General features: G+C 39.2%; 1 protein-coding gene across 1 annotated transcript in view; it reads right to left on the reverse strand.

The window, feature by feature from the left end:
• Positions 1 to 17,111: 17,111 nt before the first annotated feature.
• The window catches only part of LOC149277906 (adhesion G protein-coupled receptor B1-like), a 173,578-nt gene continuing 173,110 nt past the window's right edge, over positions 17,112 to 17,579 (reverse strand). Inside the window, exon 33 of the mRNA XM_089502610.1 lies at positions 17,112 to 17,309. Within this exon, the coding sequence (XP_089358736.1) occupies positions 17,112 to 17,309 (198 nt within the window). The remainder of the gene's footprint in view (positions 17,310 to 17,579) is intronic.

Raw genomic sequence — 17,579 nt, forward strand, 5'->3', positions numbered from 1 at the left:
AAAAGTAAACGTTTTGTTACAAAAACTTAGACATAGAAGCCAGCACTGACCTTGTGATTTGGTCGATTATCTCCCGGAACTCAACTTTGATCGACTCAATAAACCATGTTGATGGTTTTGGATGGTGACCATCAAGTTTTAGGTTAAGGATCTAGGATCTTGTCCTACCCCAAGCCTCAGGTGTGTTACCTTCTCATTGTGTGGCCAATTAAATTTATCACACATTATATCCTATCACCTTCTCGTGTGAAGTAATAGCTCGATTCAGACTCACAGATCCATCAATTGACAATTAGTGTATTTGGTTGGTTGTTTACTCTGAAATCGCTTGAAAGCTCATAAAAAAAAAATGTGGTTTTTAAGAGAGATCTGTGTGACACTTCTGTTTCTGTAAGGGGTCTCTGAAACCATTGGGGATTCTAGGAAAACCACTTAATCATCACAAATGGTGACCCCAATCCTGAAGTTGATTCCTTGTCAATGGAGGCGAGTCTAGGGCTAAATTCAGGCAAACGGTGACCACACAAGTGCCAAAGGAACCTACTGGGCTCACCTGGAATGTCTTTCTTTTGGAATTGGTTTAGTCCATTTATTTTAGTTTCTTTTTTCTATTGGGGAATTTAGCAAGCAAAAACTACACTTATACGAATATTATATAAAAAAAATGTAAACTTAATAATGCCACAAGGGGAACCCATCGGTATTCTTGTCTTCTTGTCTGGAGCAAACTGTCCAACATCTTACAGAAAACCTCTTTGTGCCGGTCCCGGGGGTTCTGTGATTAGGAATTTTATGTTTGAACGTTTTTTATTCCTTGTCACACAAAGCATTACAAATTGAGCCATAGAGACGACACTCCAAAGACATGAGCCAATATGCCGGAGATGAATGACCGGATGCTGCTATTCACACATGTATGACCCAAGTGGCCCATGACAGCCCTCTTTCGCTACTTAACAATACCCTGTAGTGCACAGTCAATAATGGTAACATAAAACAACGTAAGAACATATGAGGTGCGATCTGCAGCCTTCCTGTAGCACAACATTTATGAATGTAGAATGTATTGTATCTCGTGTTGTGTGTGCATAGGATACCCAGCGCGACAATGTTCATTTTCCTTTTTTCTTTTTACAAAACTTAAACTTTAAAATTAAGAACAAAACCAAACAGGACTTAACCTAAATTATCTGTAACGGATGCTCATCGCGAATAATTAACTGACCCGGGAAAGCATTTCCTCTACCCAACACTTTCCTCCAGTCCAACTCATCTACACTCTTATGAGATGTTTCCCCTTTAAAGCCTGTAGGCTACGCCACTCCGTATATTGAAACGTGGGAATAATCATGAGCTCGGACTTCAATGTTAAATGTATTTATGACATTTTTCCATGTGCTATTAAAATGTCTGACTCCTTTTGAGCCACTGAGTTTGTCCAATCCATGTGGATAGAAGTATTTTTTTTCTTGAAATTGTGATAACATGGGGGATTCTGGCCTCAACCAAGTGTGGAAAATTGTTTTCCTAGCTACTGCCATTATGATGTGTGTAATTCAACCACCCGTGGAAGTTATGTGGGTCAATACCTTAAAAAGGCCATCTCTGGAGACAAAAAATAATTAACCCCCAGGCAAGATCATAGCCCATGGATAATGCACCTGGACGGAGGGCATTTGTCATCTTCCTTCAAACCCATCTTATAAAGTTTGGCCAGTGGATACATAAGCATTATGGGCAATTTTATATACTATTTCCACATAGGAGTCCATCGGAAGAAGTTGATTCATTTTAAGGAATGCCTGAATGTCCTCACATAAGGAAATGTAGAGGCCCAACATTTGATCCCTGACACGTCTAAGTGTAGCTCGCATTTTGTGAAGAATTTAATGAAGCCCTCGTATTAGTTTGTATAAAATGGTTCAAGACGTTCCTCCAGTCTAGGTTCATAACGTTTCCAAGGACCAACCTGACAGAACTCATGGCAATGGCACCGTTGGGTTGTCCTCCATGCCACGGGATCTGGCCTTGACAGCTCTTTTCTTGTAGGCCGCCACCAGCTGTTTAATGTTTCTGAGGCCATTGGTCTCCCCACAGCCTAAAGATGGGAACAGGTGCCCAGTCTTGAAAATTTGGATTGGATGTAAATGCTAGATAGGGTGTATACTGCCATTGATAGGGTTTTCTTTAACCAACCATGGCAGTTTAGCAGAGGGGGTGTGGAGAAGATTAGCAAGGGAGTTTGTGGTAGAAAATAGTTGATCCGATCTATTGAATACCTCATCAGAGAGTTCCTATTATAGTTGTAATTAAGAAATTAAAACTGTAGATGTTTGACAGCAGAAAAAAGACCAATTGTTCGACCTATTCTGTAAACTTTTCTCAGACAGCCTTTATTGGACGAGAATGAGATCCTGTTAAATACTCACAGAGTGCTGCGGAAAAAAAGGATATTAATCTGTACATTTTATGCACAATAACGTTGCAAACAAACTAAAATGTTGTAAATTCCCCTACATTTATGTGAAAATATCAGATTAGAAGCACAACTGGGGAAACATTATTGTTGAAACGGAAATAATTAGAACAGATGCTATTTCTCCCAAAGAACTAAATAAGATGAAACTTCCATATGGACAGAAGTCTCGGTTTCATTTTTCTGTGTTCCTTTATTTATATGAGTTCTAATTTACTATACACATTTCCTTTTGTTTGTCTTCCCTTCTTGGGATGAGATTGTGTTGTTGTTGTTTTTTTGTTTTTGTTTTGCTAGTACGATTAATTGGATTGGCAGAGGATTGAATACATTTGCATAAATGTATATTGTGGTATTAGTTGACTTTAGAATTCCGACAATAAGTGGAATATCACGAGGAATAGATACATTTTTTATTTTTTTTTTGGCTTTTTGTTTGAATCTGTACCCACCATTTTTTTTTTTTTTGGTGAATGTTGATAATTTTATATTTTCAAAACGTTTCCATTTCAAGCTCTTACAGTAAAAAAATTTTTGGTGCATTTTCAGCCTCCCTGGAGGTCAAAAGACAATTAGGTTCTATTTTATAACGTAATTAACTTATCGTATTTATCCAGAATGGGAAAAGTAGCAGACTGAATTATCCAAGGGACATTGCGCTTGTGTGTCATCTTCTTGTTCAATATATATATATATTTTTTTACAAATATTTGTAGATCGCTTAGTTGCAGGAATTATAGGTAAATGTTAGGTTCAGAAAAACAATAAAAAATACCCAAAAATGCCTCTTGGCCAACTCTTTAATCTTTCCTGAATTTTTTTTTTCTTTCCAGAATCGATGTGTCACGGTCTGCCCAGGCTGCGGAGCTGCATATCTGTCCTGCTTTAGTTTCTCTGCTTTGTTTTGATCCATTCCTGGATTTCCTTTTGCTTTGTTCTATTTTCCATTCCTTGCTTCTGCTCCGACTCTTTGCTTCAGCTCTGCTTCCTTTATTAGGTTTGCCCCACCTGTGTTCTGTTTGTCTCAGTCTGCAGTCTGCAGTCTAAGGTATGTCTCTGTGCTGTGTTTGGTTTACATGTGTGGTTTGTTTTGTATCTTGTCAGCAGGGATTAGCGTTAGGACCCACCGTCATTGGAGTACTTTGGCGTAGTGGTGGGCTAAGCATACTATGGCCATATCATGTGACGAAATCTCCAATAGTTATCTTGTAGTCCTAGGCTAGTTTCTGTAGTCATGTTTGTGTGTCTTTATGTACCTTTGCCCTTCTTCCTTGAATCATCTGAGGATTCCGGTTCCTCTCTCCTCTCCCCATGTCCCTGTTAATATGTCCTATCCTTGCTTATAGGAGAAGCGTCCGAGGGTTCCGGCTCCTCACTCCTTCCCCTGTGTTCCTTGCCTTCTTCCCTGTCCTTTGTTGTGCCCTGTACTATGTATGTCTTGTCTAGTTATGTTTATTCCTCGTCTAGTGCCTGTTTATATTTTGCTCTATTCATATCTTGTTTCTAGCCACTTCTCATGTATATTCTATATCATGTTTCTTGCCTGGTCTCCCTTTCCTTTGCTGTGTTATGTGTCTGCTACATTAACCCTTTGCTTAGCCTTCATTCTCCCAGCCTGCAGCATCCTGCTCGTGATCAGTGTGATATGCTTCATGCCTGCTCCTGGGTGCCTGCAGGATTCGTTTTATTCTGGACTACATCTGCTGCCATATCAGGGCGCTGGTGTTTGGCTGCACTTCCTAGGTGCTCAACGCCTGGGTGAGTGTGGTCACCCTGCACCAGGCCCTGCCCCAGACTCCACTGCTGCATCGAGACTCTTGCAAACAACCATCGGGCGCGCTGGGTCCTTCTGCCATCAGCTTGGACCCAGTCCGTGACACGATGTAACATATAATTAAATATCCTAATGGTATTAAAAAATCCAAATTTTTAAGCTCTTCGTTAGGAGAATAATTCTCAGTGGTTAAGACTCCCCTCAATGTTTCTTTGTACTGCCCTCTAGGGGTAACTGGTCTCAGTGCTTAGGGCCACACACTGACTATTTATAGATAATATTCCTCGAATATAGATAATTCCTCGAATTTCAGAACAAGAAAGGAGTGAAATTAAACATTAAATTAAATTGGTTTATTTTTTTCATACCCCTATAAGATGCTGAGATTTAATCGTTCCTTTGAGTGCAAGATCCCCTCTTTTGTCTTTACTGCCCCCTACTGGGATTATGTTTGTGGTCCAGGTTTACATTGATTCTTTTCTGTACGTTATATGGCTTCTTAATGAATGGTTAGGAGACTCTGCAATTTCTTCTCTACCCGCTTCCAACTAAGATGGTTCTTAGCTAACCATAGTACGGAGTAGAAAGAAAGCAGAAAGATAGAGAGAAGGGGGTGATAATGAGACATAAGATAGATATCAGGAAAGAGGAGAGATAATAAGAAAGATTAGAGATTGGGAAAAGGGTGGAAATAACAAGAACGGGGAGAGATAATAAATAAGAGGAGATATAGATAAAGTATAGGAGAGAGAGAGGAGGAAAATGGGAGATAGAGAGAGAAAAAGAGAAAAGAGGGAGATGAGAATAGGAAAGAGGGAGGTAGAGCTAAAGAGAGAGGAGGGGAGATAGGGAAAAAGTGAGATAAAGGAGAGAAAAAGAGAAAAGCGAGAGATGAGATAAAGAGAAATGGGGAGAGATAGGGTGAGGTAAAGAGAAGGAGAGATAAAGAGAAAGATGAGTTAAACAGAAAGGGGAGAGATAAAGAGAGGGAGAAAAGGGTAGGATCAAAGAGAAAGGGTTAGATAAAAAGGGGAGAGAAAAAGGGGAGTAATAAGAAAGGAGAGAAAAGGGCAGAAAAAGAACACATAATGAGAAAGAGGAGAGATAATGATATAGGGGAGAAATTATGAAAGAGCAGAGAGAGAGAGAGTGTGTGTTTGTGTTCTGGATGTCTAATGGCAAGCAAGTGTGTGGATGCAAGGGCAAGTGTAAGCCAGGATGTTTGTGTGTATTTTCACAGTCTATCCACTACTGATACTGTTTTGGGGCTAAAGGGTATAGAGGGAATAAAGGATTCGCGTAAACCAGACTGAGAGGATCTCAGACTCTGAGAGGAAACCTGAGACTGAGAGGAGTCCACGGTGGGAGCATTCTGGGCGCTCGGGAAATCCTGTAGATGCAATGTGCAGAGGACCTGGGAGTTTCCAGCCAGGTTGACCGGAAAGACACTGTTGGCCTTCCACTGCAACCCTTTCCAGATTGTCCTTGAATTACTCTGCCCTACGATTCCCAAAGACTCTTAAAACCATAGATAAAGAAATTCCCTTCCTACGACTGCCTTTCCAACACTAGGTGGCATTTCAACAACACGCATTCTACCACACTGAGAAAATGGAGACCTTACTGCTGTTCCGATTCCAGTTTGGCCGGAGATCGTATTCATCGAGATGGGTTTCTCATCCCGGCAGCTTCAGTAGAAAATGTAACTTTTTTACATTTCTTATACTTCAGCGCAAAAACATAATTTACATTTCTGTGTTGAAGAATAATTAAAATAAGGGACGTTCTTCACTTCTAACCACGGGCCGGTTAGACTCTGTTTGTTAAATGAAGTCCCGCCGTTAAGACCGAGTCGCCAGTCTATTGCAGGTCGTTATAGACAAACGCTTGGGAGTTACCGAGTCTTTTATTGAATCTGTAGGGAGGTCGAGATTGCCGGCGAAGGCTGCGTCTCACAGCATAAATCAGTATGGAGAGACCAGGTAAAGAGACAAGTACGTACGGCAGAGCTCCGTGTGTCACATACATCAACAAGGAGCTCATTTTAAGTATCGTTTATATAGCCCCCTCATATTCTGTAGCTCTGAACAATGGATTAATGGATAAGAGACAAGGAGGACTCAAAATTGGTTTTATTACCCCCAACCTCAGGCTCTTGGGGTGAATTGGCAGATTCTCAGGGTTTTGGTTTTTTTACCCCGGTCTCTACTCTGATTTAATGATATCTGAGCACCCCAATCGCTTCTTTTGTCACTGAGATACCACAGCTAAAATCCCTGCTTGAATACAGGTGCCTTCATTCACTATATGTTTATCTCCTAACAAGTCATGGTTTTCATAAGGACCATTATTAGGTCCAGCATTCGCGAGTCAGTAGACGGGCTATAAAAGGCTTAATATTTGGAGATCTCAGCTTGACAATTACAGTTAGGTTACCAGTCTGTATATCATGTATCATATATCATATGATTCATTTACTGATATAGAAAAAAGGAATTGCAGATCGGCCCCCATCCGGCCCCCGTCTAGTCGCCTGTTTCTCCTGCTGTAAAGACTCAAACCTTAATCGGTCGCTGGTCTCGTCTTAGATTCAGGAGCCGCGTGTCTATCCCATGCATGTTTAATCCCCTCACTGTATTACCCTCTACCACTTCTGCTGGGAGGCTGTTCCATCTCTCATCCCTTATTTTATAAGCTCTTATTCTATCTTCACAAACTTTTTTTCCTCCTGTGCATAGGAAAAGAACAAAAAGCCATATTGGTTTTGTTCGAAGTATAATGAGGGCTGAAGAGGGTCTCTTCTAGCACAAGCACCTAAAACTCAGAGAGAACGTTATCTCTGGAATCCAAAATAATGTCCCCGTTAGAAATTGGCAGCCATATTAAATGATTTCCTCCATTAAATTACACGCAGCTGTAGTTAAATTGGGATTCTATCATTTTATGCATTTTTTCTTAAATACAGTAATTCACACAAAGTATGCAGTTGGTGATATTATGTCATCGCGGGATTTAAAATGAGGCGCAATTACTTTTACGAAATAGGATAGGGCATCGCCTGAAATGTGTATAGATCGACATTTTCCGCTGCGCAACTCATATAGAAGTGATTATATAGGCATTTGCCTAGGAGCGACGGCAGCGGAATATCTGTTATGATGTCTCAGTTTAGCGAGCCAATATAATAAGCACACAACGTTACAAATGAAGTTCACGCGTGGCCCCGGGAGACAAAAGGAACGCGATACGGGTGGAACGATTGTCTTAGCCGGATATATGTGTCCTGCTACGTTAATTTCTAAAAGTCTTAAGGTGTCGAATGACCTTTCCCTAACCTTGGTTTAGCAAGAAAGAATGAAATGTTCTATATAAAAGAATGCTTTATATTGTATTTGATTCCAGAAACTTCTCAAAATTCTAAAAAGTTCATTTTTGACTGATAGAGTACTATTATTGTTATTGTTAAATTGATAGAAAAAGTAACTAATAATGATAATTTGTTATTATTGTTACATTGATACAAAATGTATCCTAATAAAAAATAAAATGAAAAAAAATTATTTTCCTGTTTTTTTTATGACACATGTATATGTGTGTGTATATATATATATATATATATATATATACACACACAAATAAATATATATTATATATATATAGCAAATATAAGAAACAATAAAATAAATCATCAATGTCAGTAACATCCACGTCTTAAAATTCTTAAGAAAGAGAATGAATGTTCTATATAATTTGTATATAATGATTTTTTGAGAAGTATTTGATTTCTAAAGTTAGTTTTTATTTTACTTGACTGATAGTTTTATTATTGTTACTATTATTGTTAAATTGATCGAAAATGTAACTTAATATAAAAATGTAAAAACTATTGTTATTACATATATTGAGTATATTTCATAAAAAGTCAAGGTGTACAGAAAACATTTTTTCCTGTTTTTCACGACATATGTAAGTATGTGTATGTGTGTAAGTGTGTCTATATATATATATATATATATATATATATATATATATAATGTGTGTGTATATATACATACATACACATATAGCATGGAAGTAAATAGCAAATATAAGAAAGGACAAGAGAAATCATCAAGTTCAGTAACAGCCAAGTTGAGCTAAATGCAGAGAAAAACAGTGAGTGATTGAGAATATATGTAAGAAAGCAGAAACATACTGTATATACATGAAAAATGATATTCAATATGAATATTTGGCTGTGTACCAAAGATAAAAAAAAAAAATATCCAAATTAGATAATATGGGAAATAACAGTTAAAATATAGGGTCCACATCAGCATATTACAAGTAAGTAAAAAAAAGTCTGTTTCAGTGCAATAATCCATGTGTATCCAGAGTGATTTAATGAGATTTTCTAAAAGAAAGTAACACGGCTTTACATACAGCATGAGCCTTGGACAGGACTTCAAAATGGGCAAAAATTCTCCATAGGGGCAAAAAAACCCAAAAACTCAAAATAAAACTAAAAATGAGTTATGCTCTCCTTTTAAAGCAGCCAATCAATAGCCCCAAATGTCAAATCACGATGGAGGAAGACAGCTGCTGCAGCAGGGCTACATCTTCTAGGTCGGATAAGTGTTTTTTTTATTTTTGAAGAATGCATATTTAAGTACTCCCAGAAGGTTTGGGTCACTCGCAGAGTACTTTAACATGGGACATTAGACTGTCTGGTGATGAAGAAGACACTCTCCTCATCCCACAGAGGGAAATTATTCTCAATGACGTTTCTTTGACCACCTATTGACGTTACAGCGCTCTCCACCATCTACAGCCAAATAAAATCAATGCCAGTGAGCAACGTGGCATTCTAAAAAAGCACATGTGCGTGAAGACCTACTCAAGTGATGGGTGGCACACGTGATCGAGCTTAATAGAAGGAGCATCTCATCTTTTGTCTTCTCTACTATTAATATCTATCAAGGGCGAGACCATTGTGGAATGCAAGATCCTATTTACAGACTCAAGGCGAGACATGATGGATATCCCTCCTTGAGCACAAACCGGCCACTTATTGACTTGGTCATTTTGATTAGTCTTCACAAGATCCGGAGATCCATCAAACCTGATGACTAGAAATGACCATGAAAGGCCCATAGTTCCAATTATTTGACCCATACAATATGTCAGACTTTCTAAACCCAGCAAATAATAACATGAGCCGGGAAAAAAAAGAGATATTAATATGTAGCACGTAACGTTCCTTGTTGTTTTACGATGTTCCTTTTTTTTGTGATTTAGTGTAAAATAAATCAGGGCTTCATTATTAACACAACCCAAGCACAAAGCGGCCTTTTTACTTAACAAAATTGCTCCTTGTATTTCGGCTGGGAGATTACGGCTGAAAATAACAGTTAGCATTAGATCAATGATATGGAAATCTTTACAAGAGTCTCTTAATATTTGATTCCAGCCTATTACCATATCCTTCTATTTATCTGAAGTGAGTGAGAGCACTAACACCGGCTGTAATGTCTGTGAATCACTCCTCGGAGGGAGCCGGTGATTGTTAAGTAAGAGATAGCTGCTCTTCATAAGTCCGCTGGACACTGCAGTCTGTGAAAGCGGAGAGTTATATGCCTGCTGTGCTCAATTTATTGTGTATATTTCTATCATCAACTCGCAAGCCAAGTTTCCCTGCCATGAATAGACATAAAGAAACGCCTGCTATGCTGGATTTAAACACTGTGTTACCCAAACAGCGTTTAATGGAGCGGTGAAACCCAACCGGCCGAGCAACTTGGTGGAACTCATGCTGTTGGGAGCGTTCCAAGTTGGCCAAAGACATTGCTTAGGTCTCCAGGTAGGGTAAGTGGCGTTAGATTCCATCCACTCTCAGCTTGATTCTGCCACTTTCTGTCATCTTCTATGTGTTATTCCAAACTACCCCCGACAAACAAATGTATCGCTTTTTTGGTTACTTATTGGTCATTATGGTTAATGGACTGTATTGGTAGAAGGTTAAATGCTGGGGGCGTTTCAGGTTAGCAGAAGACATTGCTTAGGTCTCCAGGTAGGGTAAGTGGCGTTAGATTCCATCCACTCTCTGCTTGTATAACACTAATCGGTTGCAAATTTTTGGGACACAATGCAGGATTTTTCTTACATAATAAATATGAAGGCATTTCTGCTGTTCTTTTTAAGCTGCTAGCCCCCTATTCGCCCAGTAGTCACCTTAGGGGCGTAACAAGAAACTATGGGGCCCTGGTGCGGAAAATTGCCCCGGGCCCCACACCTTCAACAAATAGTCTGTGCTGTCATTGCCCCTAAACAACTGGTCTGTGCCTTCTTTGCCCCTTGCTCCCTTCCAACATAAAACATATTTAAACACATTTACTCATTATCACTAACACACACTCCATCTCACCCCACCACATAATTACACATACATGCTCACACACACACACATACACAATTACACATGCATGCTCACACACACACACACACACACACACACACACACAATTACACAAACATGCTCATACACACACATACACAATTACACATCCATGCTCATACACACACATACACAATTACACATGCTTACATGCATACATACTGTGTATATATATATATATACAAACACATACCCGAAGACCTGATTTTTTGCCTCTTAAAATGATTGATTTTTATGTGTTTTATTAAATGGAATATTTTCTGGTCCCAGAGAAATCTAGAAGACCTGTCAGTGCTAAATACCATGTTTCTTTTTCTTTTATAATGTGACACAGCTTTCCGATTTACTAGAACTGTCAAGAGGAAAATACTTGACAGCGATCCGGTTATACTCTGCGAGCTCTACGCCACGCTGATGTATCAGCCGATCAGTTCCACTTGCGAGCGGCAGCTTCAGCCGGGCCAAACGGGAGATTTTACTTCAAAATATTAAATATTTATTGTCACAGAAACAGTGAGATTATCTCAAGTTCTGTGAATCTAGTGTTCTTTTTGTGAGCTTCGGTGAACAGCAAACATAAAGTTTAATGGATTATTTTATCACTAAATATATGTAGGCAGAATTTGTATTTTTGCAGGGTAGTAACTTGGAACATATTTCGGTACGTGACTGGCACATTTCCAGGCATTTTCCCCCGTAAATACTGCCACTTTCAGAACTGTCAATCATTAACTGAGCAGAGCTCATAAGTGGAAGGCCCTGGACCAAGATGTTACGATGGTCTTCTTTGGGTCAGCTGTTTTGGTTTTCGGCAGAGGATAAGAGGCAGAGTGTGGACATTATACTGAAATCTGCCAAATACAACATCAATGAAACTCCAACTCACCAACATCTATAAAGAAATAAATGACTCCGTCCTTGAAATCATTGTGTGTATCCACAAAAGACTATGAGCGTCCCTCGGAATCTATATCATATCTGCCTTTACTAAGGATACAGTTACAAATCCATCAAGTTAAACCTTTTTGAGATATCCCTAATTGCATTGATCCTGATGAAGAAAATCTCCCAAAAGTACAAGACATAAAATGAATTCTCGCCCCCGCGTGTAGTCAGAAACATTCCTTGATTAACTTCTACTTATATTATGGTTGTTTGCCATGATTACCCTCCAAAATATCAATCCAGAGCATTCATACAAGTGACTGGAGTACCCATCTCTGTTTAAACTACAACCATAGCTCCTCTATTTACGATACGTGGCCTTATTATCTGCTTTGTGTTTGGGGTAATGATCTCCATGGGATCACCTTAAATTGCTCTTGTATTTTGATTAAGGATAGACTGTGAACTCATAACAGGAGTGACCTCTTCTCCTCCTCCATCCTCCATTAACTTGAATATAGTCCGTAGAGTTGAATATGAAGCAGGGGGTGGAGGAAGGGGGAGTAATCATCAACTCCCCTTGGTTAATAGGGGGGTCTGGAAACCCATTTTTTTTCTTTTTTTGTTTCTTTGTTGTAAATGTTATAAGGTGTTGATGTTTGCACTAATTGTTAATTTGCGGATAAAGACATTCGTTTTTGCGTTCAGCTTGCATTCTCTCGCCTGAAACCTGCAAATTTAAATGTTCCAGGTGTTTTCATGCCCTCATGAACAAATTGCATTTTAGTAAATAGGTGAATTATTTTGTGAGCATTAGTATGTGACCTCAGTCAAGTCTAGTTCGTAAAGTTGGCTTGACAGGCCACTCAACTTCTTAGTCTTTTTTTAATGCCAACAGGTATATTCTTTTTCTGATGCTGTTGCTAGCATCAATATCCGCACATTAAAAGGTTTCTCTCTCTCTCTCTCCTTATCTGCTCTCTCTTGTCTTTCCTGTTCCTTTCCTTTTTTCTCATGTCGCCTTTTTCTTTCCTTTCTCTCTTCTATCATTTCTCATCTGGTCTCTCTCTCTCTCTTTTTGCCTTATCTTACTTTTTCTTCTTTTTCTCCTCTCATTTCTCCCAATTCTTTACTCTAATTTCTGTCCTCCAGTTTTCATATTCTCTTTATTTTATTTCCTCTCCTTTCTCTTTTACCTCCCGTCTCATGTCTTATTTATCTCAATTAAACATTTTATCTATTACAGTTACATTGTGCCCCGACGGCTCCCCATACTCCGAGATGTAGCCTCTCACAGACTCATATCCGTTGGGATATTCCTCTCATGCTAATGAAGGCCGGACTTCCTATTGCAGTCCATAAGCCTGGTAAATAAAGCCTGAAGCATCAGGCGCAGCTGGGAACGAGGAGCCCTGCAGAGGTTCCCGGCCTGTGAGCGATTAATTATCCAGCTATAGCAAAATAAACAGCCTGTTTTTATAGGCTTCCTTGTTTGGTTTGGCCAGTCCTTTTTTGGGCCTTTAAATATGAGCCCCCCTCTTTCCTCCCCGATGCCCTTCTTTTGTAGCAGCTCAGAATTTGATGGGTATGAGGGTATCACAGCTGGGAATGGCTTTATAAATGAAACTGTAAAAAAACAAACATTATTCTTCTAAAAGTCTTAAGTTTTATTAATATGTATTAATAAGATGATTCTCCAGGGCCAGGAGAATTAAGGTTTCAAAGACGAAACTGCATTTTGCTTGCATAGCCTTAAATTGAAAAGTGAGCTGGTAAAATTCAAATGCCCGGGGCTATTTTTTTCCTCTTGGTTTGGCTCAGGCACATCGTCCGCTTTATATTACATTCCCCAAAGAATCCCCCACCATGATATTCTAATCAGCTTCTTCTTCAGTATAACGATGTTGTCTGAATCACTCCATGATGTTTACATGACGGTATTTGTTAACGCATTCTGAGACTAATTTATGCAAATTGACCACAGTTTAGTAATAATAATCTACAAGAACAATAGTAACCAATGCAGTTAATACGTTTTAATGTGTATAACTCAATCATATGGATGATTCACCTTAATGTGAATAGAGCTATATAATTATATAATATAAGAGAATATTTACTCTTTTGTGAATATATTCGATATTAGTCTCTCCTCATTTTGGGGGTTTGTCTATTTTTAGTGTGTAACAGTTATTTTCTCAACTACACTTATAAAAATTATTAGTCATTTCTTTAAAAATGATTCAATTTACCTTATTATTAAAAGCAATTTTTTTTTTAAATTGTCTTTTGAAAAAAGGTATCTCACAAAAGTGAGTAAACCCCTCACATGTTGGTAAATATGTTATTATATCTTTTCAAGTGATAACACGGCCTGTATAACAGAGTAAGTTTACTGTCCCCTCAAAATAACTCAACACACAGCCATTGATGTCTAACACCTTGGCAACAAATTGGGCCCAGTTAGCCATTTCCCCTCCCCGGTGTCATGTGACTTGTTAGTGTTACAAGGTCTCAGGTGTGAATGGGGAGCAGGAATGTTAAGTTTGGTGTCATCGTTCTCACACTCTCTCACACCGGTCACTGGAAGTTCTACATGGCGCCTCGTGGCAAAGAACTCTCTGAGGATCTGGAAAAAAAGAATTCTTACTCTACAGAAAGATGGCCGAGGCTGTAAGAAGATCGCCAAGACCCTGAAATTGAGCTGCAGCGCGGTGGGCAAAACCATAGAGCGGTTTCACAGGACAGGTCTCACTCAGAGCAGGCCTCGCCATGGCCAACCAAAGAAGTTGAGTGCACGTGCTTAGCGTTGTATCCAGAAGTTGTTTTTGGGAAATAGTGCTGCTGGCATTGCTGCAGAGGTTGAAGGGGTTGGGGGTCAGCCTGTCAGTGGTCAGACCATACGCCGCATACTGCATCAAATTGGTCTGCATGCCTGTCGTCCCAGAAGGAAGCCTACAAACATTTTGCTGAAGACAAGCAGACTAAGGACATGGATTACTGGAACCACGTCCTGTGGTCCGATGAGACCAAGATAAACGTATTTGGTTCAGATGGTGTCAAGCGTGTGTGGGGGCAACCAGATGAGGCGTACAAAGACAAGTGTGTCTTGCCTACAGTCAGGCATGGTGGTGGGAATGTCATGGTCTGGGCCTGCATGAGTGCTGCCGGCACTGGGGAGCTGCAGTTCATTGAGGGAACCATGAATGCCAACATGTACCGTGACATACTGAAGCAGGGCATGATCCCCTCCCTTCGGAGATTGAGCCACAGGGCAGTATTCCAACATAACGACCCCAAACACACCAAGAGACTACCTCTGCCTGGCTAGAGAAGCTGAGGGTAAAGGTGATGGACTGGCCAAGAATCTCTCCAGACCTAAACCCTATTGAGTATCTTTGGGGCATCCTCAAACGGAAGGTGGGGGAGTGCAAGGTCTCTGACATCCACCAGCTCCGCGATGTCGTCATGGAGGAGGTGAAGAGGACTCCAGAGGCAACCTGTGAAGATCTGGTGAACTCCATGCCCAAGAAGGTTAAGGCAGTGCTGGAAAATAATGGTGGCCACACAAAATATTGACACTTTGGGCCCAATTTGGATATTTCCACTTAGGGCTGTACTCACTTTTGTTGCCGAGGTTTAGACATTAATCTCCCATGTGAGCAGTCATCTTAACTTCCTGTTCTCAGAATCTGCATAATTCTTTCTCATCACGTTATCGCTCTCTATCGTTAAGTTGCTGATTGCTATTGATTGGTTAAAGAAGCCTTTGTAAATTCATTAGATAAAGCTGGATATAAAAAGGTTCCATCACCCTTGTCTTTGCTTTTGGGGGAGCTTTGGACAACTCTATGGAAATATTGTGTATTTATCCCCGTCAAATCCACCGTGAGCAGCAATGCTTCATCACAGAGCATGGAGAATACAGTTTTTTGCACATTTTTTTTATTAGAAATAAAACACATTCATTGTGCTCTGAAAACTGTACAGAAAAAAAAAGACAGATACGGAGAAGAAAAAAAAGTTTGAAAAAAATAAATGATTAAACCAGAGGAATTGTGGGGGGAAAAATAGTAGAATTTCAACAATTATTCAACAAACACGTAGTTTAGTTATTACATAACACTGCTAATGGTCATAAATTGGATGATCCGGGTATCTGAGTGTTAAAAAAAAAAATAAAAAAAAATTAAACACAGTATAAAGATATTTATTGGCTAAAATTCATTAGGTGTAATTATTATAATTACAATATTATACAACACGGCACCTGAGGCCTTGTGCTTTCTTTTTCATATATATATGATCTAAATTCTGACAATTACATCACAGTTTTAATAATCTTTTTCTCTTTATTTACTATTTTGGATTTTTAAATTGTTTAAACATTTATTGAATTATTTAATATACAGTTAATGACAAGATAAATGTCATCTTTTAAAAACATTGGCGCAAATAAATGCTTGCATATCAAGCGACCTCCATTAAGGTTAATTTATGCATCTTTCTCCGTCGACACATCGTCGTGGACGCTCAGATTCTCCGATTCCGTCCACGTTCCCCCCCCAACATCTTCCGCTGCCACGTCTCAAGGTGACCGGAGGAGACCACCCCTGCGCTTCAGCTCAGCCAACCAGCAGGACTACTGAGGTTGCTGAGACTCTTCGGGGGTTTCCTGATCCAACCGAAAGATTTCTCAAGAGGACAAGAGCCAAAGAAACGAGTGCTCCTGGTTTTCAGAACACTTTATTGTATCTTCATACCTTACGTTTCTATGCAGTCTGCCAATATCCACAAACCTTTGATACAAAACTATATAAACATTTCTCTCAATAACAATCTTCTCATGGCAACCTCTACTCGACTTAGCAGAGGATGGAGATTAAGTGGTAGGAATATTCCTTTCTTTTTTCTTTTATACTAAGTCAAAACATTTCCTTTCCATGTTTAATCTTCTTAAAGCCTTGCGTTACCTCGGGTTGGTTTGATTCTAAAGACTAAAACTTGTTAACGGTGGAGAAGGTTTACTTTGGGACCCTCACGTCTGCTCCTTCTTTGCTGCTTCCTTCGGCCAGCACTAGTGGTACCGGTTATCGAGCCTTACTGTATGGCATGGAGATAGTGAGCTAAATATTAAACCACTGAATGTGTCTCTTTTAAAAAAAATGTAACCGTGCCCAGCACCCTTATATTATACATCAAAGAGCCAAAAAAGTTGTTAATTTGTATCTGAATCTATTTGCCTTTGAGTGTCTTTGTCTAAATATAATTTAGAACAATCTGATCGAGTCTTCATTCTCGGTTTCCACCGCCTCTCATCTCTCTTACCAGTTGCCTAATATTTCATGTTTGCCATACCCGGGAGAGATCGTTTTGCACCTACCGCTATAGCCTAATGTAATATCCCATCTGAGACAATGCAGTACTTTAACAAGGTTTCAAAAGAAACCAAACTTCTCTCCTTTTTATATGGAATCATATTCTTTAAAAATAAAAAGAAGTCTTTATTTTTCGTTTTTTTTTTTTTGTTTTTTCTTCAAGCTTCAGACTTCAGTCTGAAGGTCAATAATGTCTTGTCCCACCAGAGGTATCGTCGCCCCGGTTTTTTCCCACTCCACAGTCTTTAATTCAAGGGGAGATGGAGAAACGGGCTCCATGTCTTTTTTTACCCATGATGGCGGAGACTGGATTTTCCTCATTCCTTCCCAGGGCCTTTTGTTTGGTGTCTGTTGCTTTTCCAACTGTTAGTAAAAAAAAGAATAATAATATAAAAATTAACATTTAAAAACAACATAAAGCAAGAGGGGAATATGTCATGTAGTACATTGCCTATGTTTGTGTTCTCTGCTCCTCTCTATGGTGAGCTGGAGGGAGATTGGAGAATAGAACAGTTTAACTGTTTATTAAATAAAAAAAATTAGCATTTATCCTACTGATTTTTTACCCTAAGGAATATTCTTTTTTTACATGAATTTAATATTATTTTATTAGGTTTAAATTATTTGGGGTTA

Source organism: Sceloporus occidentalis, unplaced genomic scaffold (genome assembly GCF_023333645.1).
Source record: "Sceloporus occidentalis isolate IW3139 unplaced genomic scaffold, rSceOcc1.0.p SCAF_206, whole genome shotgun sequence".
NCBI classification, from domain to species: Eukaryota; Metazoa; Chordata; class Lepidosauria; order Squamata; family Phrynosomatidae; genus Sceloporus; species Sceloporus occidentalis.